Source organism: Amblyomma mixtum, chromosome 10, assembly GCF_055824585.1.
Source record: "Amblyomma mixtum isolate Tamu chromosome 10, ASM5582458v1, whole genome shotgun sequence".
NCBI classification, from domain to species: Eukaryota; Metazoa; Arthropoda; class Arachnida; order Ixodida; family Ixodidae; genus Amblyomma; species Amblyomma mixtum.
Genome location: NC_143021.1, coordinates 83,488,170 through 83,515,675, shown reverse-complemented (window position 1 = coordinate 83,515,675; position 27,506 = coordinate 83,488,170). Strand labels below are relative to the sequence as shown.

Here is a 27,506-nt window from a genome sequence, read left to right as displayed (position 1 = left end):
CATCGAGTAGAATCAACCACTAACAGTTAAGCATATCGTGAAATGTGTTACTGTGACTATCACTGGGAAGCTGACTGGGCATGCACCACCAATAAACCGGTGTGTGCCAATAAATGGCAGCTCCAGCAATTTCTAATGCTCACAGATGTCACCGACATTTGTACTGCAAGTTCTTCTCGAAGTCAAGACTGTGTGTGCCAAAAGACACCCGAGAACAAATTAGTTTTCCTGCAAAACAATTTCAAAGACAGCCTCCCATCCTCCTGATTCACTCTGCCAAATGGGCTGCTTTTTTTATGGCCCAGCCCTGTGACACGACAGACAGCGACAACAGGTCTCGTGGGTTCGGCTGTAATCTTCACTTGCAGTTTGTGGTCGTTTAACTGACTGTCATAACTGGTTTCGTGTTGTGGGACACTCGGAGAAGACAATGGGAGTGCCTTTCCATGCATTTCCCAGTGAACAAGGCGCCTCATAAAAAATGGATTTGTGCTGTCTGGCTCCTCAACAGGTCCCCGGCTGCGAGAGTGCACTTGCTCGGAAGAGTTCGTGCGGAGGTGCCATAAAGGAAGCGCAATTCTGAAGGAGGAGTTCGGTGTCACAAAGCAACTGCAGAATAATGTTGCTGAGGTCGGCGGTCACTGTGTCAACAATGCTGCCCTAATAAGCGACACCTCTTAAGCTGCCCATTTCCTGAGGGGCCAGCTACGAATAGGAATCGAGTAACAGCAAGTTTAGCAGATCGTTCGGTGTCTTATTCAAGTTAATTACCCCTGACTTGGTAGACTACCGTACGCAGTGAGCAGCAGCAAAAATACTTGTGGCTATGGTACAGAAAGCTCGCTGACGCTGAGGCGGTCGCATATTGGAGGAACCCATGCATGCACCCAGGACACCTCATCCGACTTAATGCAAAAAAAACATGATTGTTGCTATTTTTATTAACACCATATTTCCTCGCATAATAGGCCCACTTTTTTTTTTTTTTCAGGAAATTCGGCTCTACTACGCGGGGTAAAATTTTCGAAAATTTTTCAACTCACAAAATTGAACATACTGCATAAACGCACCCGTGTACGGGCCGGACCCTGTTTTCCCAAAGGAAATAATTTTAAAAAAAGATCCGTGTAAAGGCCCTACCCAAACTTTTCCCAACCCATGCGGGAATAGCCTTTGAAATGCATGTGCCGTGGCCTCCGCGATCAGCTCCGGCTGCGAGCAACGGGTGCTTGATCATGGAGGCCACACACACACACAGGAGCTTCCAGGTGCCGCCCACGGATGGCGCCTGAGGCCAAGTTCATCATCATCATCAACTTTTTCCTCTGCCACGAGCTTTTGCTATCTATATCAGCATCACCAGCTCCAGTTTTTTTGTGGCTATCAAAGGCCCGGGATCTATGGTAGCATGTTAGTTCATCATAGTTGTGGCTTTCGTGTGCTGCCGCCGAGCGTTGTTATTTCAGCTCGACGGGCAAGCACCTTAATAGCTACATGGCTGGGAGTTTGCTCTTGAACACGGCAAGCATGCGGCGGGCTGGAAATTCAACGTGGCCGAGAGGTGCGGCAGTTGCGACTGGGGCGTGCCTAAATTTTCGTATGCGACTCCTATCGCCGAGGTTTTTGTGGGCCTCAGTCGGGAAGGTTTCCGGCAGGAGATGAAGCTTTCCAAACAGACGTTTAAAGTGAGCATCCCTGAAAACTGTGTGCGGCTGTTTCATGTGATGTTGTTGTACGGCCCACTAGGTCCGCAGCAGCTGCGATGGCAGCAGCACTAGCGAAAACTAGTAGTCAGTTTAGCAAAAACTTTGTTAAAATAAAGAATGGGGGGTGCGCAGGGAGAAGTCGGCTTGCAATCGTGTAAATGCAGTATTGATCACAGTGCCAAGGTCGGGGTGTGCCTATTATGTGCGGAAATAAAAAAAATCTGATTTTTCGTGACCAAACTGGGGGTGCGCCTATTATGCGAGCAGATAAGGTAAATCAAGTGTGGACTCTCAACAATGTTCACTAACTGCCATACTTACATTAATAATGTTTAATGAAACATGATGCTTGCACCAAAGTGTCAACGTGCACAAACAGCTTAAGAAAAAAAACTGGAGGGAACACTTAGGCTCGGCTTTAAGGGTATGACACGACAGCGTTAAAGGGTTAATGCCCTGATACGCAGAATTGGCAATTCTCGACTTCACAACCCCAGATCACCAGGAGTCCTCAGACTGACCCTGATGCAGTGATGCAGCGGTTAAGCGAAGCACCACTCGCCAGTGAGGCTTGTGCAACCCAGGTTGCTCTTGCCGAGCAACCCCTCACAACCAATCATTAATTTAACAGCCATCTGCTATGGAGGTCAGTGGGCAGGTTATGACGATGCCACAGTGTCCCGTGACACAGCCAGCCCACCTAGGTTGCCGGAGTGGCCAGCTGCTCTGGCTGTGAGGCTTCAAACGGTCACCAACGCTGGACAATTTTTTCCAAGATAGGGGCATTAACGCCCTAGCGTTAAAATTATAGCAATAGCTTTAAAAAGCTTGCAGCACTCATGCTTCAGTTGCACTCACTCACTTGTCGCCTAGCCTTGTGCTTTTGCCCCTACCCACAACCCTCCTTCATGTTTCATTTATAAATCATGAAGGCTTCGCCTTTGCACTAATACTGAAGCACGATGCGCTGTGCTTGCCCAAAATCACCCCGATGAGGCACTTGTGGCGGCAGGTACCGAGGCTGTGTCTATGTCAGAGCATATGGAGAAAGAATCGCGGATTTGAGCTCCATCTCCGGATGTGTTGCTCCATCGTTGATTCCTTTTTGGTGCAGTGTGCACAAGTGGCTCACTTGCCAACGGCGGTGTCATCACTGACGTAACGCAAAGCAGCCCTCCGGGATGTGCGTGCATGTAACGTCTCTTCGACTGGCTACACTCACTGCAGCAGTTCAGCAAAGATCTGCGGTGATGCCACAAGCGTGCAGCACAAGTTCCGGCAGTTAAAGTGCAGCAAGGCACTGGCTACTCTCATTTAAAGAGCTATAGACACCTAACTTTGTTGACTGTTTTCTTCTTTCAAAGGATGTGTGATGTTCACCTAGGGCTGCTAAATAATTTGTAACTGACTTACTTCTCTCACGCTGCTTCAGTTTCGGTTTCACCAACCGAACAGTGACTCTGACATGTAATTGAACTTTCGGTCACGTGAGGCATGTAAAAAATGCAATACAAACGTTGATACATAGTGTTAACTCACTACAACACTTAAGCCAGCCTGCTTCAAGATTTAGATTTATACAACAAATGACATATCGGCAGTTATATTGCCATTTTTCTGTGCCTCACGCCATCTAAAGCACAGCCATCATTCAGTTGATGAACCGAAACAACATCAGGAAGAAATTCAATTATAAATCATTTTGCGCTCATAGGCCAACACCACGGGGTGCTCCATGTATACCAATGTCTAACATACCATTTGAAAGAAAAAACATGCAAAAATTTGGCGTCTATAGTTTTTTAATCAAAACCACATGCAAAAGCTGCGAGGCATCTTGAGAAAAAGCACGAACTCCTACTGGTTCCCAAAACAGATTCCTAGTGCCATAAAACTGTTTTTTGTTTGTTTGTTCAGTTTTTCAACATTTGTCTATTGCTGCTGCTACAAGGTCTAATCGCTCCGTTTATCACACAACACAAATGATCAATTTTATGCTCCTCATATGTAACTTCGCTGTTTTGGAAAGTCACCACAGAATGCTGTGTAAGTGCTTGGGACATTTATCAGCCCCTACTTGTATAATGATCGCACCCCTGAATTTTGTTGGCAAAGTTTTATTTTTTTTATTCCCCGCGTAATGATTGCACCCCAACCTTGCCGCTGCAATTAGCCGTGTGCCAAGTCTAGCCGACGATGACCATACTTGCCATCTGTCTGACAGATGGCACGTGCAGATGACCACCTTGCTTTGTCAGCATTACAGTGGCAGCCGCCTGTTGGTTGACCTGCAGTCACACAGGCAGTATAAAGGTGGTTATGCTTAACCGCGGATACCAAACTTAACTGTGGTTATTTCGAATCACGGTTCGCCATTGTCACAAGGCTCGCTACCATTCTGGATTGCGCTGTAACGAACAAAGTGACGTGGTTGTCCGGAGCGAAGCGACATTTGCAAATATCTTGCAGCGTAGTTGGCGCAGTGTCAAGAGTGTTGCCCGACGGCGCAGTCCGGTTGCAGCACTGCCTCCATGACCGAATACATCGCTGCGCCGCCCGCAAGCCGCCTGCGCCAAGGAAACATTTCTATGGCAGATCCCTGGAGCCAACATAGGAAAACCGTGCTAAACTTTCTTGTTCTCGTAAATAATAAGCTCTGGGAAACCGGAGTGTCAAAAATGACTCCTCCTTGAGGATCGCTGACCTGTACTGAGTTGCTGGCAGGAGTAATAACTGTGATACAAGCTACTTTTATGTTCGCAGCCGCGTAGCAGCTGCCGCCGTTGCAGTGCGGCTGACCCGATCTGCTTGCACACCAGCTTCGCTGCTAAGGCGTCGCTGAAATCGATCGAATATATTTCTTTTAATATGAAACAATGAGGTTGTCAGTAAGGCAGTGCCATAAGTAGACCATTTAGTATAGTGTTGGTCAATTCAAAAGCGCCGTCCACTGTGGCTTCGATGCAAAACAAGTTAGGCCTAGCGACGACTAGGGAGTAGCACACCATAGCGCCGTTGTCTGTCGCGCTCGCGGGTGGCACGATTGCGGTAAGCGCGCGAAATCCGGTGCTGTGAGTGTTGCAAACGTGTCACCTAATTTAACGCTGTGGCAGGGTCCAGACATTTTTTGGTGTAACGGCAGCAAAATGCGTAGCTTGAGCGCCACGAGACGTTGCTGCAGTAGACTGTTGCTGCGCCTTCAGACAAGATCGAAGTCTGCATAAAAGCGCCGTCGCGTGGCACTATACACGCTGCCTATTTTGATGTGCTGCTCTTGAGACATGATTTAGTGCGAAGAAAGTACGTTCTTGAAGCGGGCCAGCCCGTGCACTTTTTGCACTCTACCTTCTTGGTTAACAACGTAAACCGAGGTTGCCAAGCTCGTTTTGCGATAACCGTGTTTAGCGGCGTAATGTGTAAACCGTGGGTAGCGCATGCGTGTGGCAAGGGTAGTCTAACATGCTACTTGTTTGCGTTTTCGGTGCTCAAACATTTTTTATAGAAAATTTACCCCATGCGAATAAATACGGGTGAGTGCGGCTGATAGCCACAGGCATTTGGATGCTGGCAACCACTGAATGCACTTGCTGTTATCGCTGCCGTGGTGCTGTTAATTCTCTGTGGATGCCAACCTGGCTGTATGCCGGTATTCTGACAAGGAGCCGCCGTGGTGGCTCAGTGGATATGGCACTTGGCTGCTGACCCAAAAGATGCGGGTTCGATTGCAGCTGCGGTGCTTGAATTTCGATGAGGCCGAAATTCTAGAGGCCCGTGTACTGTGCGATGTCAGTGCACGTTAAAGAACCCCAGGTGGTCGAAATCTCCGGAGCCCTCCACTACGGCGTCCCTCATGGCCTGACTTGCTTTGGGACGTTAAATTCCCACAAACCATAACCCATCCTGTCCACTGCTTGCTTTTTGTGCCCCAAGCTGTGGACCAGTGGCAGATGGAAAGCAGCAACTCCACAGGGGGCAGTCAGGAGATGCAGGAAAAGGGAGAGAGGGAAAAGAAATGAGCGACGGTAACTCCCTGCAGCAGGAACCTCAGACACTGATAGCTATTCACAGCCGTGACACTTGAAGCAAACCGCTGGTAGACATGCCCTGAGCCACTTGGTCAAGTTTTCATCCATCAGCCATGCACAAGCTGAGCTTAGCTGAAGGTACCTACCACATCGGATGATGGCCACGTCTCCACGGATCCCTCCGAGGGCCAGGTGATTACGGTTTGGGGAGACAGCAAGGACGCTGTACGACGCAAGGTAGTCTCGCTTAATAAGCTCCTCCCGCTTGCCACCTCCAGGGCCGCCAAGGGACCACCGCAGAAGCCGCCTGCATGAGCCAGCAGCCTGCTCAGTTCTCGGAACAGTGAGCATCCTTTCTTCACTGACTGAAACCAATGGTGATCATACACTCACTAGCTTCGCTGCTAGCCAAACGGGTTGGCCAGGATTTTGAATTGGCACACTGGTCTGGCGAGTGATAATGCTCATCGGTCGTAACTTGAATGAGATGGCTGATAAATGAGCGAAGTAGAGGCTTTGTGCACCATCTGACTGTGCAGTTCTTGCTGCCTCTGCAGCACAAAGAGAGCTCCACAAGTGCTAGTTATTGACACCCCCTTCTTTTGGTTAACATTAGGAGGGCCACGAAGGCGAAAACTGCAGCCCAGCCGGCGCCATCAGCGTGGTGTTTGGGGGATTTCCCTCCCTCCACTTGTAGAGAAGACGCCAGAAGAAGGTGACTCAGCAAAAGTGACACTAAACAGACAGCCTTCCGAAGAACTGTCCACGCAAAAATGAGACTGGTAGGAGTTACTCCTCCTCGCACTTGTGAGGAAGAGCAACCTGGGTCCCACACCGGTGGGTGCGTTTAAAACAGCCTCCTGCCAGTGCAGTGGCACAGCAGCTACGCGATAACACCGTTAGCGGAATGAAGACTCACCGCAATCTATCGATGTGACATATTTTGCGCAGCTGCACAGTCTGAATTGGAATAGAATTACAACTGGAACAACGGGCAAGTGAAAGAACCCAACTGTCCTTTTTTCTTCATCTTGCCCATTCTCTGTCACAGGTAGAACTCACAGATATCATTTGTGCAAGCCTACGGTGAAGGTAGTTTCAGAATTGCATGCATCAAGAAAGGAGAAAAGGGGGCCAAACAAGGCATGCTGCAAAAACCTCTCTAAGGGCTGCACTTTATTTTTTAAATTCGGGTCCAAATTTTGAAGGTGCAGGATATACACGAATATAAAAAAAATGTATAACCGTATCTTTTTCACAACTGTCAAGTTCAAAACAGGGGGCGCGGCCCATACATGGGTGCGGCCCTTACACAAGATTATAAGGTATACTACACAACACCAGAAGGATTCATAATGCACGATAAGAAAGCCCACTTCTTCTGCGACGTCAGATGGCCTAACACAAGAAGGTGCACATATTGCCAGACTGAAGGAGAGAACTGCCCACCCTACCACTCTATGGCAGAATGCATGTTTTGTTTTGCTCCCTTGTTTCTTGTGATTACCTGCATTAATTTCCCCCCAGGATTTCACAAATAAATCAGTCAAAAGTTACTGCTCTGTGAGCTTCTTCATCTACCTGTTGCATCTTTTACACTACAACACACTTAAATGAATTATAGACAAGCCCAGATATGGAGTTTACTAGCCCTTAGTAAACGTTAACACATGGACCATTACTTTCTCTCAGGAACACATCAATCACTGTAGCCATGAACAGCAAGAATTTTCCTGTCCACTTCATTCTTTCTAACATAGCTAGGCTATCTTTATGGGCTTACAGTTCAATGCCTTGCCACCACCAACTTCTTAGAACAAGGCCTGTTAAAGTTTACAATGAAAAAAATACAAATTCATTCACATTTTCTCGGTGTGCTCCAATATTTGAAAATTTCGATATATTGTTATGTGGCGGCCAGCCGGAGAATGAGGCGTGGTGAACCATGGACAAGAGATGATTTAATGGCCGCTGGCCTAGTGCGAGCACTCCGTCTCGCGCCACTGCCAGCTTCGTCGTCTTCGTCACAATATTCAGCAGCGATTGAATACTTCGCCAAGTTTCATCAATCCAACCGTGGCAAAACCCCAATATCTGAGCAAATTATCGGAAGATCGAGTTTAGTGTCAGGGACACGATAAAAATGCATCCACTTCGCTTTCATGTCCGTCATTTATCACATGAACGGTCACATTCGGACGCTGATAGGTTTGGACCTCGTGCAAAGTTCCGCAAGTGGGCTTTCCTGCATAACATACCTGATGAGACCAAGATGACCAACCACCTGCCTCGAACAATCACAATGCAAAAGCGTGCGTTATTTTTTTTTTTGTTTGACGCCCGCATAATATGTTCCATGCCAAATGCACAGACCCATGGCACCTGTCCTTTTGAGCTCTGCCACACCGTTTTGGTCAACTTGTAGAATATTGCATGGGGCTCCTGAAAAGCCAAAAAAAAAGAAATCCTGGCCGAGTAGTTTCAGGTCAGGAGCTTTGCCGCTAGCTGTCAGCTGCGTGTTGCTTTCAGGCACTGACTGGCGTGTTGCTGGTCATTTGTCCCTTTAGAAGCAGTACCACTGTTCCGACGTCAATGTGCATTCCCCCCACTTGCATCCATGCTGTTCCTCCAGCAATTCGTATTTGTCATGGGATTTTTACTATCTGAGCGATGGAGACTCCTCAAAGCTTCACTGTATTTTAAAAGTTTTGCCAGTTTTTTTCAGGGAGGGGGGGGGGGGGGGGGGGGAATGGGGAATTTAATAATAAAACTCGACTTCCAGACAATCGGGTCATTTCTTCCGTTTCCTTTGAGTCTGAGTTACTGAGGTTTTGGTATTACCCATCAGTTAATTTTAGCTTCCAGTCATGGGTCGTTTGTGGATTTCATTTCTGTACTCAGTTTGCATGACCAGAGCACAGGTTGCATGCTGTCTAATCAAACAGTAGGGTCATTCCATGCCAAATGATCCAGCATTTTCTCAACCATCATAGATTCCCCACACTTAAAAATAACACTTTTCAGATCACTTTTTCAGTAATATTTTGACATCTTGATGGCACTTAGATTTTCCGATATAATGGGTAGAGGACCGTATGAACTAAATTTTTTCTAGAAGTATTTCAATCTGATGAAACGGTCTAATGGTGCTTATGGAAGGGTAAAAGATTTAGCAAATGACAGAAAACGTTTTATTTAGAAATTTCTGACAATGCAGCGATAGAGCACACAGAAAATGCAAAAAATTGTGGAATTATTTTTCTGTTGAAAATGTACCAAAACAAGAAGGCAAGCATTGGATATAGTCTTGCACAGCACAAAACAGAAAACCTTAAAAAAATACTTTGTTAAAAGTAATGAGCGCAGCAATGAGAAAAGCTGTAACATTAGCGAGAATGTCCCTTTGGAGGGGAGGAAGAAAACTCCCCCTCTCCACCCAGTGGAGAGAGGGAGGAGGTGGAGGGCCATGCAGTCAATGCGCCACAACCCTTCAAGCAAGGAGAAGACCTCTCATCACATAATGGTAATTTAGTGGCCCCGTAATTTTTCTCATCAATATATTCATTATTTTTGAGCAGATGTTTTTTGACCTGACATTATTTTGAGCATATTTTTGACCAGAAGTTCTCTTTTATGGTGTACAAGTCTATGTCAACATTTATCATTGTGTTTTGGTGCATTTTAAACAAAAAATTTCAAATTCCACAAATTTTTGTGCTTTTCTCTGCGCTATATTTTACGAGTTACAAGCGAATTAGAAAAATTAGACTTTTTGTCTACCTCCAAAGCTCCCAGTATGCGAAAAAATTGTCTGTGGTTTAACTCTGATTGACCTAAAGGAATGCGAAAGCACGTTGCTTCTTCCTCGCCTCTGTCTGTCTCCTCAGCTTTGTCCATGACAAGACTGTTCAGTCGAGCCGAAGCACACCGGTATATACACCCCCCTCCTCTCCCGGAGAGAGCGAGAGGGAGGAGCTAGCGCCCTCTGCTAGGCGGTGGCGGAGCGCGTGTGCGCTGTCGTGTTGCTAGGCACACCATCTGCTAGGCATGGCGGTGGCTATGGTGGCCACCTGAGGTCTCGCTTTGGCTGTCCAAGTGTTGCTTTTGCCAAGGTTGGATGTGTCAGGTTTGCGGTGCCACTTGAGCTGAAATTTGGCTTTGCAAGGTTCGCTACCAGCCCGCAGCAATAGCGTCTATCAGTGACGGATCAGTGAGCCATGCCCAGCTGCGCCCCATTTCTCACTCAGACTGCCACTTTGTTGGACTTTTTTTAGAGCGGAAGCTCTACTACTTGCACTTTCAGCCTTTGCCGTGGCGCAGCGGTGCCACCATTGACCTTTCGCATGACCTCTGTGTGACGTCACGCCAAAGAGAAGGGCGACCGACTCGCGCCGTCGCAAGCCGCGGCGGGGCCACCACCGGCGCCAAACACCTGCGCTCTCCGCTAGGAGCGCGATTGTGGCGTTACGCTGAAGAGATTAGGCTCGGCTCAGGTCGCTAGAAAGCAGTAGCTGTGCCAACCACCAGCGGCTTAACATTGCTTCGCGATCTCGCGCCGTCCGTGTGCGACGGCGGTGCATCCTGACTGGACTGGATTGTACTGGACTGGATTGTACTGGACTGGATTGTATTAGAATAGATTGGATTAGATTAGATTACATTAGATTACATTGTATAACAGATGCATCGCCACAAGTCTAACCACAAGCACCACCACCAGCTGTACCATGGCGTAGGTACGGATGTTGCTTTCGCAATTACCGGGCTTAACCAAGCTAAGCCACAGTGAATTTTTATTTTTAGAATGTGTGTTCCCCTCACTTCTCTCCATGTGGTTCTTCCTCTGAGCCGAAAATGTGCGCTCACCACGAGCTGCCTGCAGTGTGGTCACTGCTACTTGTGAGCAGGGTCCACCACTACCGTGTTGCACCTGTGAACTCGACACTCCCGACAGTACACACACAACAAAGCGTTGGCAGAACTGAGAAAAACCAATGTTCTGCCCCAGTGAAAACTGGCCCGCAAGACAACCAATGCCCATTTTTTCATTAGATAAATTTACTATGATGAGAGACGGTGTTTTTAGAGGCCATGATATAATTTGTCTCATATAATTTGGACTTTTTTTACCTGTCTTTTCATGTCCCAATTAACGTGTTGTACTCTATGAGGAAACCATGCACATTATTCTTCTTTTCCAACCACCCAACCGGTTGGAGTCTGCTGGCTAAATCAGCAAATCAGTGCTTTTCAAGCATATTTTATGTTGTAATATTGCTTACAGCTAAGCTTTCGTGGAGAAAAAATTCCAATATACTATATACAGGGCGTTTCACCTAAGACTTTACACACTTTTCAAAAATAGGGTTTTTGAGCTTGCTCTGGCATAGCATTTTAAGCGGTGTAGTGCATCAGAACGCAGCTAAGACGTGCTAACTAGCAGGCTGTTACCTAATACTAAATAGTTAACTTTTTAACTAGCACTGTTAGGCTATTTACTGAGAGGCCTGTAGCCACCAGTAATATACATATCAGTTTTTAGGATTTCAAAAACCCAGTTACCCTCGCCGCTGTGGCCTAATAAATTCTGGCTACACTGCACCAAAATACATGCGTTTTCGGGATTGCATGCCTCAGCCGTGCATGTAACTCGTCGAAATAGCCAGAATTTGTTGGGCCACAGCCCCGAGGGTAACCGCATTTTACAAATTCTAAGAACTGATATGGATATTACTTACATTGGGCTACACGCCCCTCAATAATTAGGGAGCCTAACAGTAATGGTTTTAAGGAGCCTAACAGTAATGGTTAAAAAGTCAACCATTCAATATTAGTTAACCAGCCTGCTCGTTAGCACATCGTAGCTGTATTCTCATACACTACACCGCTCTTCTAACTCCAAAAGCTTATTTTTAAAAATTGTGTAAAGTCTTGGGCGAAACACCCGGTATACATGCATACACATCCACAAAGCAAATCACATTATGTCTTAGATCCTATTATAAGGCGCACATCTGATAGTTCAATCGAAAACCTATAGTCCCATGAGGTTTGAATTAATGAGCCTATTGTATGCTGTACTGTCCTCTCCGTTGTAACGTGTTCTGCTGACCACATATTCAGTAATTGGGCTGACTGCATACCAACAAATTACACAACTTCCTACCCACCTGTCCAGAACTTTTCAACAAAAGACGCACAAAACACTGATGCTACAAAGCTTCATGACACTAAGATAGGAACACACATTGACGCCTCTCCTACTGATAACTCACTTTGCCACAGGCACTCGAGATATATAAAAAAAAAAGCTGACACCCATTTAGTGATAGAGTGAAGTTACCTTGGAAAAGCATTTTGACAAATCAGCTAATGCTGATCACCTAAAAGTAAATGTGTTGAGGTACCTTGAGCAACGTACAGTTCGCTCAGTAGCCCTAAGAAGTGCAGGTAAAAGTATTATGACACCAAACTGCACATTGTGCAATCAACTGATACTGTCAATTGGACTGTTTTTCATGTGGGCAAAACATCAATCCAAGAAATGCTTCACCCATTCACTTCACCCGCTTATCTAGGACGTCCAAACTGCCCTGCAAAGCTGAACTTGTTGGCCTGAGTCGGCTTAATTTTCTTCACATGTTAGACTCAAACATTATGTACACAAGGTTACGTTCAGCCCTGGCGTCCACCACAGCAAGAATGAAGCCTTCACAGTACCTAGAAATGTCATTGTTGTAACGGGAAGTAACTTCACAATGAGGCCTTAAGCATAGCACAAAGGAACCTCCCATCACCCCTTCCCTCAAAACGCACCCTTCGTTGGTGGACACGACAAGGGACATGCTGGCGCCCGTGTTGAGGATGGCCAGGTTGCGGGGGAAATCGGTGCCATCCTTAAATGCCTCGATCCAGGTCGTCTTGCTGGACTGGCTCACCACCTCCGGAATGTGCCACAGGCTCAGAGCCGATCCGCTGCTCCCCGTCACCTGGACAGCAACCAACAGAGCTGTCTCCCTGCCCCCACCGACACTGTGCCTGGCTTGCAGCAGTGTGAAGTCTGAGCAGGAATGCAGTTTACACTATGCTAAACAGCAGCCACATGGAATGAGCCAAGGCTTTTTACCCAGCGTCAGTGTGCACACAGAGTCAAGAGCTGTGAAAGCAGGAGCAACCAGCACTGCTCTAAGATGGCAGTAAAAACTTCATTTTAACACAAACCCATTTAAATGCTGCTGCAGTGCTCCCCTTTTGTTCCTGCACTGTGCAAACAGTTCACCTGTGTTCACAGTACCATACAGTGCGCAATAGGGCACTGAGTACGGGGTATTACAAAATTAATAGATGCAAAAATACAATGTGAAATGCAAGATTAATTTGACCCCGGCAGTCCTTACAGCTACTGCAACCACACACCACAATATATTTCGCATTAAAACATTTCAATCAGAATCCACAGCAACAAGTGCAATGGGAGGCCTCTGCAAACCAATCTTGAACAGCAAGCACAAGCGGCCGACTCGTCACGCCACCAAGTGAACGTTTTTCCACACAGGATACCCGGTCGCAGCCATCGTCCTGCTTCCGGCCTATTCTCCCTGGACAACGCGCTTCTCGGTCACTCCCTTGCACGCACATATACAATGCAGCAAGATCACTACTACAGGTCACGCGTAATTTCCAGCCACGAACAGTACCACAAAGCATAACAAGCAGAGGAAGGCTGCTGCAACTCACCGCTAGTGTCTCTTCTTCATTGACAGCGAGGCACCAGATACTGCCACCCTGGGTGAAGGTATAAAACGGCCACTGAATGTACAAGAAACACTAAGCCTAAGTGCTTTAGGTGACAAGTCTTAAGGTGGGACACTACCCTAAAGAGTAAATTTTTGAACCTCTTGCTTGATGTCACTGAAACTTGCGGGGCTGGTTTATGTCACTGCTGAGACCATTTTGGCCAAATTTCATTATTCAGCTGTGGGGTTTTCTGGAAAATAAAGTGGGGTGATTTTCAATCTTGCAAGCCCATTGTCTCATTTCCTATTTCTTCAGTTCATTGTCAGCTCAGGAAAACTATCATGGTGATATTACTTGATAATATTGGTATTGTAGCAGGATTTCTAAAGTGAAATTCTGTGAGGAACGCAACTGTAATTCAGTCTGCCTATTTTTTCCTTTCTTTCATGGTAAAAAATGAGTTTAAAAGAATGATGCAAAATAAAAAACCAATGCCATGCCATTATTTATACGGTAGCATTCTTTTAAAATATACAAACCTCGATGTAACGAACACGGATATTACGAATTATCGGCTATATCGAACTCTTCGTAAATATTTTGACTAATTCATGTAATTTCTACTTTATATATCGAATGCAGCTGGCCATGAATTGGGTATATCGAACTCCCCGGCGCCAAACTGTGCCGTTCGGATGGCAGGCAGCAGGCTTCGCCGCACTGCACAAATGACTGGTGGTGATGCGGCACGCGTTCGCACCAAGGTTTGCACTTTCATCTCGCATTCGCCAAAAGCGGTGTGTAGGGTTGCAGTCCGGCAGTCAGCACGCGTTCACGCCTCTGGCATCCGTCGAGAGCGCCATGGAAGCGGCACTGGTGGTTGTAAGCACGCAGTAACAATCCTGCGCTCATGTCGGCTGTCGCAGTGGTGGTGAACACGGCGGCAGCTTTCGCTCTGGCGTACCGCTTTCCACGCGACACGGCTGTGATGCAGGGAAGCCACAGTAGCCGGCGCTTAACCTGCGCTTGTGGTGCTGTGCGGGGGAGCCAACCTAACTGGCGCTCGGTTTTTTGCGGTCTTCGGAAATAGCCGCGAGCGTCTTCGAAACGCCACCAAAACCTGGGAAAACATCTATCCGCTTCTCTTGTAAGGATCGCCAGAAATGCTGTCCTTTCAATGACTAAATTGCGCCGTTATTGAGCGCGTTTCGGACGAAATTTTATATTACGAATTTCAGCTATAGCAGACTGTTCTACGATTTTTTACTAGCTCGCTATAACGAGGTTTCACTAGCAAGGCTAAGCAAAACACTTCCACAGTTATGTGCTCTGGATGTTCCCAAGGCCATATAACACAAAAAATTGAAAAGATTACCCTTATTTTCTGAACAATAACTTTCTTAAGCAAGCATAGTCATGCTTGGCATGAAGGTTGCATAATGTGCTTCATACTTATTCTAGAATAATGAAATTTGGCAGACATGGCCCCAGCAGTGATGTAAGCTAGCCCCAGAAGTTTCAATGAAACCGAGCAAGCGGTTCAAAACTTCACTCTTTACGCTAGTGTAGAGCACTGCATCGGCCGTAATTACTGGTCTGAGCCTGGCCTGGTTTCTGTAATACATGACTGGGCCCGGCTTGAGCCTGAGGAAGCTCTAACCTACCTGGGCTTAACCCAGCCAGATAGGGCAATGCAAACCGCAATCCGAACACAGCAGTGGGTGCTGGGTTTTTGTTTTGTAAAGACTGCCGAAATGAAACACAAATACTGCTGTAGTCGGCTGCACAGGCACATGCAAAAATTCCCCCAGGAACCTTGCTGGACAGTTTTCCAGGCAGGACATGCTCGTCCCCCGCAAACGGTTCCCTCACACACACCAGCGTTTGTCGGTGGTAGGAATTGTTATGCAGCAATGTCGGAAGAGACCAAGGTTGTGCAATTTAACATTTTGCTGGCAACATGAAAGCTAATGAGGGGGACACAGCTGCCTTACCACAGCACCCCGTGACCAGCTGTGGCGACACTGGGCCCCCTTGCTAAGGCAACCTTCTCTGCAGCACTGAGACCTTGCTGCATAGGTCTTTACAAAAACGACCATCTGAAATGGAGGGGGTTGACCCACATGCAGAGTCAACCTATTTGTAGGGCATGCGCCCTGTGCTGGGGACTGCTCCTGGCAGAATGTATGGAGCTCCATCCGTCAAAGGAAATCAGTATTGCGTGAACGCAACTGAAAGCTATTTTATAGTTCAAAAAATGAGAGTAAACTATTATTATCGTGTTCATAAACAAATGTGATATTTTTTTCTTGGATGAAAAAAAAAAATACATGAAATTTGTTCGTACCACTATTATTGCACCTTGTTTTTAGCTCCCTCTGATGGTCTTGCTGACCTGCCAGCCTGCTGACCGCGCCAACAGCGCGGGAACATGGGCGGCGCCATATTTGGTCACATGACCATTCCGCCATCACCGGCCTTCCGACCTTCGCGTTTCAACGGCTCCAGCTCTCGTTGTGGATAACGAGCTGCCGGACGCCACGAAAATTTCATGTGAGTGCGCATAGAACGTGTTGGAGCTGGAAAATGTTTGCTTCAACCAGCTGATTTACTCGTCTCCTTCAGACTGCCAGCATTGGCTCAAATGTGTCAACAGACAGCAGTCAGCTACCTGCGCGTTCATTTTTATTCAATCAATTCACCACGTAACGATATTTGTGGACTGCATAACTCGTTGTCGGACTGCAGATTAAAAGCAAGCCAACGCCTGAAAGCATGCTTTTAAGAGCTCGATATTTTTTCCAAATGGAGGAATATGTGTTCACAGCTATCAAGAACTTTCGCTGCTCAGCACTGTGCACGCGACTTACACCCGAACGTCCGCGTGCGTGTGATCAGCGGCCGATTGTCCAGATATTTACTTTATCCTTCGTTAACATCCCGGCTTCCAAAGGAAGAGTATGGATGTTTTTCAAGGACTCCTTCAGAACCTCAGCGACGTTCAACTGTGCTCTGTTACTAAGTAAAACTGAAAACTGCTCCGGAGTTCAACACCCACAAATGTAGCCAGCCGGAATTAGCGAAAAATACAAAGTCCTGTCATGATAAATTTCACCGCTGTACCATGCATTAGCGCACTTCTGTAGAGCTTTGCACTAGGCGACAGAACTGCATGTCGAAGTGCCTCCTTTGAGAACTCTTGCAAATGCTCAGTTGCCGCTTCCACCGTGCTAGCGTTAAATATGCACGGCAGTTTAGTGAGCACATGCGGGCGCCAAGGAAGCACTTATTGCAAAGGTCTAAAAAAGCACCGATCATTCGATGTATTGGATCGGTGTTTGTCGGAGGTGAGAAAGGTGACAGGCATGTTAGCTCATTCTGCCATTCCCGCAGCTACTGCTGGCGTTGAAATAAACTGGTGTGCAGCATTTGTTATATGCTTATTTTCTCGTAAAACAACACATTAACGTTCTGTTCTGCTTGGAAGCAGCATGAACTCGCAAGAGATCTCCTCCAAAAACGGTGGCAATTGTGTCGCGGTTTCCTTCATGTAACAAGCGCATCTATTTTCCCAACACTACACTACGGGGATATTAGCTCTAGATATTAATTCAACAAACAGCTAAATTCCTTCACAGCTAAATAAATTCAACAATACGCATGACATCCTCATCACAGCTGGGTTGTTTAAGAGTCACTTGACGTTCGTACACAAGCTGTGCAACAGCGTTTCGCACTGCGCGGCGATGCTGCTAACGCCGGCTTCGAAGGCCAGAAGTGGCGGTCTTCCGAGCAGTGCCATCTGTCGTGCACAAAGGAAACTGCTCTCTGTAAATGGCCTATATGAAACTAGGTTCATGTGGGGACCTTTTCACATACAAGGAGACAGCAGCAGAAGTTTAGTGTTACTGCTTTGTTGTCGTGCTACTTTTCTGGTTATCTGCGTCAAACATTTTCGCATTTCACTGCGCTGGTAGGGGTTCAGCTCGTAGTGACAGCAAGGCGAAGGCAGTGAGTGTGCACAGAGATGAGAACTGTGCCAAACAAAACATAAAAACAGCGCTAAATTTAACATAAACCACACAGAAAGGTGGACAGTGCTAAATTTAAGGGCCACACTTCTTTCTTTCCGCGGTTTTGACGGGGCACGGCTTTTAGATGGGACCAGTACTGTTCTGTAAAATTTTTCCGACTACAGCGAAGCCCCAGTTATGTGTCCCTTTTTTATGCTGTGATGCACATTCTTATTACGAATTAGAGCAGTCTTCGCGAATTCTTCAAATACATCATGCATTGAAAGTATCGCTGATTGGACACATGCCCAATGGCCAGCACAAATTAACCGCAAAAATAAAAGCACGTTGCTAAATCAGTTCACTGGCAAACATCACGTCATTCTAAGTTAAAGGACTATGGACACCAAATTTTTGTTTCTCTGTTTTCTTCATCCGAATGATGCGTTAGACATTGCTATACATGGAGCACCCTGTGGTGTTCACCTGCGCCTGCTAAATAATTTATCATTGAATTTCTTCTCGGCGCTGTTTCGGCTTCATCGGCCGAATGATGGCTGTGACGTAAAGTTGAACCTTAGGCCAAGTGAGGTACAAAAAACGGCGATATAACTGCTGATATGTTGTCTGGTGTGATTGTAGCTCCTGAAGCAGGTTGGTTTAAGTGCTGTAGTGAGTTAAAACTAGTGTCACCATTTATATTGTCACCGAGAGCTGGCAGGTCTTCAGCAGAACGGGCAGAAAAGCACACCACAACTTGCACAGCTGGCACACTCAGCCAACCCACGCTCGAGCAGGGAAGAACGAGGAAGACCAGTGCATGCTGTCGCACCGCACGGTGGCGCCAGTAAATGGCTAACAGTGTAGCACTGCTCCTCCTCTTTGAAAGAAGCCGCCGCGGTGGCTCAGTGGCTATGGTGCTCGGCTGCTGACCCGAAAGACGTGGGTTCGATCCAGGCCGCGGAGGCTGAATTTCTTTGGAGGAGAAATTCGAGGCCCGTGTACTATGCGATGTCAGTGCATGTTAAAGAACCCCAGGTGGTCGAAATTTCCGGAGCCCTCCACTACAGCGTCCCTCATAGCCTCAGTCGCTTTGGGACGTTAAACCCCATTAACCAACCAACCTCTTTGAAAGGGCATCGACCCGATGCCATAGGGAGAAGCAAGGAGGGGCAGAATCACGGGGTACGGAACAGAGTCAGTGGCGCCGGAGCTGGCCGAGTAAGTCCTAGCGGACATGGTAGGGCTTCATCCTGGCAAGATTTTTATGATTTCGGAAGCTGCCTGCCGCCTGGAGGAGTGAACAGACTCTTGCGGAAGCACTTCGTGGTGACATCACTAAGGTTGCGCAGTACCTCATAGGGGCTGAAGTAGTGGCGCAGAAGTTTCTCGGAGCGACCCCGCAGACGGATTGCGGTCCAAACCCAAACTTGGTCACCAGTGTGGTAAAGCACCGCCCAGTGATGAAGGTTCTAGCGTTGAGCATCGATTTCTTGCTGGATACTGGTTCGCTGTTTAGCTAGTTGGCGGGTGGCTTCTGCATGCCTAACAAACTGTGCAGCGCCAGCAATGAAGGGATGCTCTGTTTTTAAGCAAGGACAGACGTGGTGAAAGCACCAAGAACAGCAGGATCATCTTCGAAATCAGCAGGGGTGTATGGGATAGGAGCACGGGACAGGCAGTCAGCATCACTGTGTTTGCTGCCAGACTTGTACACAATGGTAACATCAAATTCCTGCAACCAGAGGCTCCAATGCACTAGCTTTCCTGAGGGGTCTTTAAGATTCGCAAGCCAACAAAGAAAGTGGTGATCGCTCACTACTCGAAATGGGTGACCATACAAGAACGGGCGAATTTTGGTTACTGCCCAAACGACAGCAAGGCACTCCTTTTCTGTGGTAGAAAAATTCACCTCGGATCGCGACAGTGTGCGGCCTACATAAGCAATCATGCGATCAACTCCATCCCGCCACTGAACAAGAACAGCAGCCAGGCCGACTTTGCTGGCATCGGTGTGCAGTTCCGTGTCCGCCCCCTCGTCAAAGTGGCCAAAGATGGGTGTAGTTTAGAGGCGGTTTCCGAGGTCATCGAAGGCCTCCTGCTGTTCTTGGGCCCAGATGAAAGGCTGGTCGTCCTTTGTCAAGCGAGTTAGAGGCTCGGCTAGGTGGGAGAAGTCTCGCACAAAACGTCTGTACCAGGCGCAGAGACCCAAAAAATGGAGCACAGCATGCTCGTCAGTGGGGGTCGAAAACCCAGCGATGGCAGCCATCTTGTCGGAGTCAGGGCTAACGCCCTCAGTGCTCACGACGTGGCCCAGAAACTTCAGCCGCTGGGAAGCAAAGTTGCATATTTCTGGTTTAAGCGAGAGGCTGGCTGAGCGTATGGCCGCCAGTACTGCACTCAAGCGCTTGAGATGCTCGTCGTAGGTGGCACTCGTCGTAGGTGGTCCACCTTGATGACAACGTCATCAAGGTGGACGAGGCAGGACTGCCATTTGAGGCCAACGAGGACAGTGTCGATCATTCCTAGAAAGGTGGCAGGAGTGGAACGCAAGCCGAAGGTTATCATCTTCAGGTCGTACAAGCCGTCGGGAGTAACGCACGCTGTCTTCTCGCGGTCCCGTTCACCCACCTCAGTCTGCCAGTCTCAGGAGGTCATTTTCGCGAAGAAAATCGAGGCCGAGGATCAGGTCCTTGGAGCACTGAGCCAGTGAAGCGAAGTAGCCAGTGAAGATAGTGGCCGAGGATGGAAAAGGAAAGCCCATATTCCAGCAGTCATTCAAATGCACCCCAGAAAATGGGGCAACTGATGTTCGCATACTGTCGCATAGAGCTCGGCGCAAAGGAGGTTGCAATGCAGCGAGACCACATTCCGGAAGGCGCTGGCACATTGGAAGAAAAATATTAGCGGTACAATGTAAGCCTCGTGACAGTCTAGACACATGCCTTCCACGGAAAAAAAGAGCACAATTAGGAAACTGCACTTTCTGCGATGACCAGATGAAAATTTGTTTGCATTACCAAGTGGCCACACTAAAGGGAGCCCAATCTCATGCATTTTACTGCACTGGAGATATGTGAGCGTGTGCCTTTCCTTTTCGTCAGCCATTCGTCACCATGGGAACAGAGCAGACAAAAAGTGGCATGTGCTGATGGCAGCTCCAGTGGTTGCTGGTGCTGCTGGGTGAACCACCACTCTCTGGCTTCACCTGCTGCATGGCGTCACGCTTGCATAACAATGACACATGTGTTAAATTACTGGGAATTTCTCTCATGCTGAACCTCATTATAATGAAACAATGGATGTAACGAAGGAAAGACGATTCCCCTTCGAAATCTGGTCAACACGGGCTACAACGAAGCTATGGTTATAACAAAGTAAAATCACCGGGCCTCTTCAACTTTGTTATAACAAGCCCCAGCTGTATGTGCAACTCTGATGGGACCCAAAACTCTGATGGGACCCAAGTGAACAAACTGGTGGCCAAATTAGGTAAGTCTGAACTGGTAAGATTCAACTCTGACTGAAAGCGGTCTTAATCATAGCAGTTTACAAAAACTACCCATTTATTTTCAAGAAATCCAAGGAACTCTACCACTTCTGAGAAGATTTCAGGGCTCTTGAAAGGGTCTTCAGGGGGCATTATGAACCCTTGTCAACATCCCCACCACAGTGTCCCAGAACCACCTGGAAAAGACTCACCCCTGGTGCTGTCATCCGGTTGATGAGGTTTCCTGGACAGCCCCAAAAGCAGATGTGGCCATCCTACAGCACCCCAGAGGAAGAAAGACCCCACTGAATGTTGTGCCACCAAAAACAAAAGTTCACACAAAAGATGCAATCCCCACAGGACCCCCTCGTCAATGCAGGTGTGCTGCTATCTTGCACTGGTGGGCTCTAACAAAGGATCTGGCCTTCCCAAAGCTCCACACTTTTCTTTGCTAATGGAGCTGGGTAAGTTTATCTATCAAAACCATACGCAGCAAAAAAATCTCGCTAAGTACTCAGGGATAAGCAGCTAGTACAGTGATTGCTACAAGTTGCACTGAAGCAGCTTCTGAAGCAACAAATTGAAGATTTGGAACATGTACATGCATTCACAAGAAAAGAAGGAAAAAAAGAAAGAATGAATAAATGAAAAACGTTTATTCAGTCGAGTGAAGCCTTGTATTCACTGCTTTCAACGCAAATGCATCAAAATGAGTCGTTCAGGGTGTGCCTCCGAGCGAAGTGCTGCCGAGCAAAACACAGTTGCCTGCACAAGTAGTAGAGCTTATTAACTATACACACTACTGAAATAAACCCAACAGCCTTGAGACCGAGGAAAGCATAGGGTCATATTACTATTACTGCCTTTTTTTTTTTTTGTCAGGGAGAGATGGTAATTAAGTAGGGGTGTGCGAATATTCCAAATTTCAAACACGAGTCAACTATACAAGCCCCATCATGGAGTCTGGCAAGCCCAATACACAGCAGACTAAGTGAGCTGCATCTTGTTGTGAACGCTGCATTTATACTGGTGAACAGCGCAAAAAAAGGCGGGACAACAACAAGACAAGCGCTGACTATCAACTGGGTTTATTGAAGGACGGAAGGGTATATATACAAAAACAAAAACAAAAACATAACACAAAGAAGTAAGAAGATAGTGTGAAAAGGGCCGTGAAAATCAAAACTTATGTCACATGTGAAGTGATGTAAGCCAATTCCTTGTTGCTAAGTGCCACGGAAGGACTGCTGATGCATTCGACACCTTGCCTTTGGATGTGATGCGCTTCCATTATTTCGCGCGTGAGTTTATCTTTATGGCGGAACAGAACTTCAGTTTTCTTGTACTCCGGTGCGCACTTGCACTTTTTGCAGCGGAACTTTGTGCGCGGAAGCCCGCCGTCCTGTTCCGATTTCCTTTCTTGCTCCCTTTCATGATGGCATTTGCACTTTTGACAATGAGCGGCAACGTGGCTAAGAGGGTCACTTTTTCTTGTGTTTTCATGCTCCATGAGCCTTTTGTTTACGCATCTGCCGGTCTGCCCGACGTAAACAGCACCGCAAGAGAAGGGAATTTTGTACACCACGTTTTCTGCACATGGTACAGAGGGTGAAACATGGCGTACCTGGCAGCCTTCCTTCTTCTCTTCCTTAGCCTGTGCAACCTGCTTGCACATGGAGCTCAGTTTGTGGGGAGCAGAAAACACAACATCGACATCATACCTGCCGGCAACCTTCTTGAGACAGTGAGACAAGCCGTGCGTGTAAGGAACCACCGCTGGTCTTTTCGCCTTCTTGCCTTCATTGGGTCGGCCATTTTTTACAAATTTTATCAGCTTTTCGGAAGCCGGCAGGTATGATGTCGATGTTGTGTTTTCTGCTCCCCACAAACTGAGCTCCATGTGCAAGCAGGTTGCACAGGCTAAGGAAGAGAAGAAGGAAGGCTGCCAGGTACGCCATGTTTCACCCTCTGTACCATGTGCAGAAAACGTGGTGTACAAAATTCCCTTCTCTTGCGGTGCTGTTTACGTCGGGCAGACCGGCAGATGCGTAAACAAAAGGCTCATGGAGCATGAAAACACAAGAAAAAGTGACCCTCTTAGCCACGTTGCCGCTCATTGTCAAAAGTGCAAATGCCATCATGAAAGGGAGCAAGAAAGGAAATCGGAACAGGACGGCGGGCTTCCGCGCACAAAGTTCCGCTGCAAAAAGTGCAAGTGCGCACCGGAGTACAAGAAAACTGAAGTTCTGTTCCGCCATAAAGATAAACTCACGCGCGAAATAATGGAAGCGCATCACATCCAAAGGCAAGGTGTCGAATGCATCAGCAGTCCTTCCGTGGCACTTAGCAACAAGGAATTGGCTTACATCACTTCACATGTGACATAAGTTTTGATTTTCACGGCCCTTTTCACACTATCTTCTTACTTCTTTGTGTTATGTTTTTGTTTTTGTTTTTGTATATATACCCTTCCGTCCTTCAATAAACCCAGTTGTTAGTCAGCGCTTGTCTTGTTGTTGTCCCGCCTTTTTTTGCGCTGTTCACCAGTATGAATGCATACCAACTCGCCCAGATCTCAGCCTTACTAAACGCTGCATTTCTTGGGGTGCATTGCACAACCGGCATGCAGTATCCAGGCATCGCGAGGCAGCACACAAGGAATGGTCGTGTTCGCATTGCAGCCAATGCTGCTGCTTTTGCACCCGTTCCATGAGTTGTCTTGTTGCATTTTGTCAGCAGTGGCTCTCGCCCCTCTCATCGCTGACACCACTCCTCCAGCAAGGAGGTATCTGCCCACCTGGCAATACAGCATTCAAGAGGCCCCTTTTTCATGTGAGCATTACGTCAGACTGTCATATTATCATACTGAACTTTTTTTCACTTCATCCAACTGCTCTTTAAGAAACTGCAAACAATATATTAGTCTATACAACACAAATTATTACCATCAGAACTACATGATTACCCTTCCCTTACAGTAGGCCTTACAGGTAAAGTAAATTATGCTTACGACGGGCAAAAACAAAATTTGCACCACAATATATTTGTTTCTTATCGCAGCAGAAAGCATTTGTCTTTAGTTTGAACTACCTGCACTAATACTGGAAATTATCCGAAAATATTCGATTCTGTTCGCACCCACACCTTATTATTTGTATTCAAAAAGCTGATCTTTACACTACAGTGGAAATAAACAAACTGGCAGCCCTAGCTTCCTTACAGAGCAAAATAAATCGTCAAAGTCCCTGTCAAAGTCTTAGGTGAAGTGAAAATAGTTGGTTGTTAGGGCAACTACTCACTGCATTAACATCCATGGTTTGCTGATGGGGAATAGCAAATAGAGAACACTGTGATGCTGGTGGCATTTAGCCTGGAGGATGTCCTTCGCACCGCTGTTGCTAAAAAGCACGCAGCCACTGCAATGCTATAGCTGCCTTCACCACATAGTGCAATGTTGTGGCAACCATGATCCAGACACTAATGTGCAACAATCCCTCAAAAACACAAGACCCAGTGGCATGCACAAGGTTGCCGATTTTTCCCTGCTCCATTCACTGTTTGAGCATATATTTGACTACTGTCGCTTAGCTAACAAGAGTAGCCATAAAGTGTAGAGCGGTACTGTGACCTCACACCTATGAGGCCTTGCTTGCAGATTAGGACCAAAAGTGCACACAAAAATGAAAGAACTTGGGGCTGCCTTAACCCCATTCTTAAAAGAGCGATAGAATTTAGGTTGCCTGCTATGGTGTCCACAATGAGCGTCAAAAGTTCTTCTGATTTTCCCGCCAGAACTCCGGCTGGAACCGGTTGATTGCCCTTATATGGTATGCATGAGTCATCCTCTCCTAGAATGTTCAAGTACCTTCGATTGGATTATCATACGGGATTTTACTAATCTAACCAACTAATCCACATTAATTAATCTACACCCTCCCACTAATCCACCTTAATCCATTTTCAGAAGTAGGCCTACTTCCAAAATTTTGAGGGTCCTTTGGAATTTTTGGGAATAGGTGGACTTCCAAATTTTGGGGGTCCTCACATTTTCAAATTTTGCAGTGCCTTATGATTGGTTCACTGGTGGTCACATGGTGTTGATGACGTCACCAGCCTCTAAATGGCATTCACAGGTCGCGGGCAGTCCTCACGCCTCCTGCTGGCACAGTGGTGCAGCAGTTAAGCAATGCACCACTGCCACGGCAGGCGGCTGCTTCAAACACAGCCACCGGTGGGCCTCGTAATTTGCTCTTCCCGAGCTCCCGTAAGGCTCATGCTCAGCACCAAGGTGGCCAGGTTGCGATGACATCACAAGGTCACGTGATCTCTCTCGACCAATCATTAATTCGCTGCCATCTTCCCAATTTGGTGGCCAGGTTGCGATGATGGCATCACAAGGTCACGTGACCTCTCTCGGCCAATCATTAATTAGCTGCCACCTTCCCAATTTGGTGGGTAGGTTGCGATCATGGCATCACAAGGTCACGTGACCTCTCTCGACCAATCATTGATTAGCTGCCACCTTCCCAATTTGGTGGGCAGGTTGCGATGACACCACAAGGTCACGTGACCTCTCTCGACCAATCATTAATTAGCTGCCACCTTCCCAATTTGGTGGCCAGGTTGCGATGATGGCATCACAAGGTCACGTGACCTCTCTCGACCAATCATTAATTAGCTGCCACCTTCCCAATTTGGTGGGTAGGTTGCGATGATGGCATCACAAGGTCACGTGACCTCTCTCGACCAATCATTAATTCGCTGCCATCTTCCCAATTTGGTGGCCAGGTTGCGATGATGGCATCACAAGGTCACGTGACCTCTCTCGACCAATCATTAATTCGCTGCCATCTTCCCAATTTGGTGGCCAGGTTGCGATGATGGCATCACAAGGTCACGTGACCTCTCTCGGCCAATCATTAATTAGCTGCCACCTTCCCAATTTGGTGGGTAGGTTGCGATCATGGCATCACAAGGTCACGTGACCTCTCTCGACCAATCATTGATTAGCTGCCACCTTCCCAATTTGGTGGGCAGGTTGCGATGACACCACAAGGTCACGTGACCTCTCTCGACCAATCATTAATTAGCTGCCACCTTCCCAATTTGGTGGCCAGGTTGCGATGATGGCATCACAAGGTCACGTGACCTCTCTCGACCAATCATTAATTAGCTGCCACCTTCCCAATTTGGTGGGTAGGTTGCGATGACATCACAAGGTCACGTGACCTCTCTTGACCAATCAGGAAATTTTGTGACATAGAAGCTGGAAATTTTTTGTGAGACAACCTGAGCGGTATCGCATTAACACAGTCTCTGGGTGTGTTGTGCGCAAGTGTTCTGGCAGAGCAGCAGGGCGCCCCCTCACCTCGCCCACCGTCAGGTAGCATGTCCTCAGAATGGCTGCCCGCCACACGCGTGACTCGTGGCCGTAGAGGGCGTGCACTGAGCTGAACCAGCCGGTGGCCAGCTGGGCCGGCCCAAAGGGCAGCTGCGAGGAGGTGGCCCCACTGGTGGTGGTGCTGCTGGTGGGACCAGTGCCTGGTGGGTAGCTGCCCGGCTCCCGGCCCAGGGCCTCGTGGAACCGGTAGACGCGCAGCGACCGGTCATCCGAGGTGGAGCAGAGCAACCGCTGCGGCACGTGGAAGCTCACCGAAAAGATAACGCCCTGTTCAGAGAGACAGCAACCACACCACTAGCACACACGGCACTGATGCTGAAAATTTGTTTCTAGCTTTTTCTAGCTCTTTTCTCAGTTTTCCACCACTGCCATCCGCGAGCAAGCCCACTGCTGGTCTAGAACCTTTGAGCCAGAGACCTCCCTACACGTGCTGTACCACACTTCTGGTGGGAGACTGAAATCCATCTTTTTCACACAATCGCTGTGCGCATCTCCTCCCCCAGCTCCACTGGTTGAAGCCTGCTCCTACTGCACAGTCACAGTCCACACTAGTGACAGGAACATGCACCAGATGGCGGCACCTGTCAAGCACACACTGCACAGGCACTTGCGCCTCATGGAACCGGATCAAGCCTGTGTCTCCCACGTTGGATTTTTTTTTTTTTTCAACCAGTAGCAGACGAATTTGCACCACTCTCCAGGGGGAGCCACGTCTTATGAATAAAGGCGCATTCAGGCAAGCAACATCAGTTTCGTTTCATCCATGACCTACAACTCCCACTAAGGTTACAACTCATAACCGACCCCAAAGCAGTCACCGCATCCACAAAAGCATACGCTGACCGTGGCTTTCAAAATAGACATCTAATTAAAAATAAGCCACATATAACGATGCATTTCAGTGGTCACAAAGATCCTATCGCTACCTTAAAGTAAACAACTTGATATGTCTTCAATTCTTCGCGATCACAAGCCAGCTCACATAGCATCAACTGCATTACAGATTTAATTCGCTTTTTCAAACTGGGTGCAGACAACAAGAACAGTCACTGCAATGTATTCTACGCACTTTGCCTACCAGCAATCAACACATTCAATTTCTGAGGGCAACTTGCTATGCCTAATCACAAAGCT

At 47.4% G+C, this 27,506-nt stretch overlaps 1 protein-coding gene across 4 annotated transcripts in view; it reads right to left on the bottom strand.

Annotated features, from left to right (window-relative positions):
- LOC149326311 (tRNA (34-2'-O)-methyltransferase regulator WDR6) overlaps nucleotides 1–27,506 on the bottom strand; it is a 194,460-nt gene that overhangs the window by 153,050 nt on the left and 13,904 nt on the right. For all 4 annotated transcript variants that reach the window (XR_016286457.1, XR_016286458.1, XM_089564005.1 and 1 more), the window contains exons 6-10: nucleotides 26,340–26,639; nucleotides 21,184–21,246; nucleotides 13,469–13,516; nucleotides 12,548–12,720; nucleotides 5,878–6,038 (exon numbers count right to left, since the gene is read on the bottom strand). Coding sequence is in view for 2 of the 4 variants with exons in the window: in XM_089564005.1 (XP_089420131.1) it covers nucleotides 5,878–6,038; nucleotides 12,548–12,720; nucleotides 13,469–13,516; nucleotides 21,184–21,246; nucleotides 26,340–26,639 (745 nt within the window). In the remaining 2 variants the exon portion in view is untranslated. The remainder of the gene's footprint in view (nucleotides 1–5,877; nucleotides 6,039–12,547; nucleotides 12,721–13,468; nucleotides 13,517–21,183; nucleotides 21,247–26,339; nucleotides 26,640–27,506) is intronic.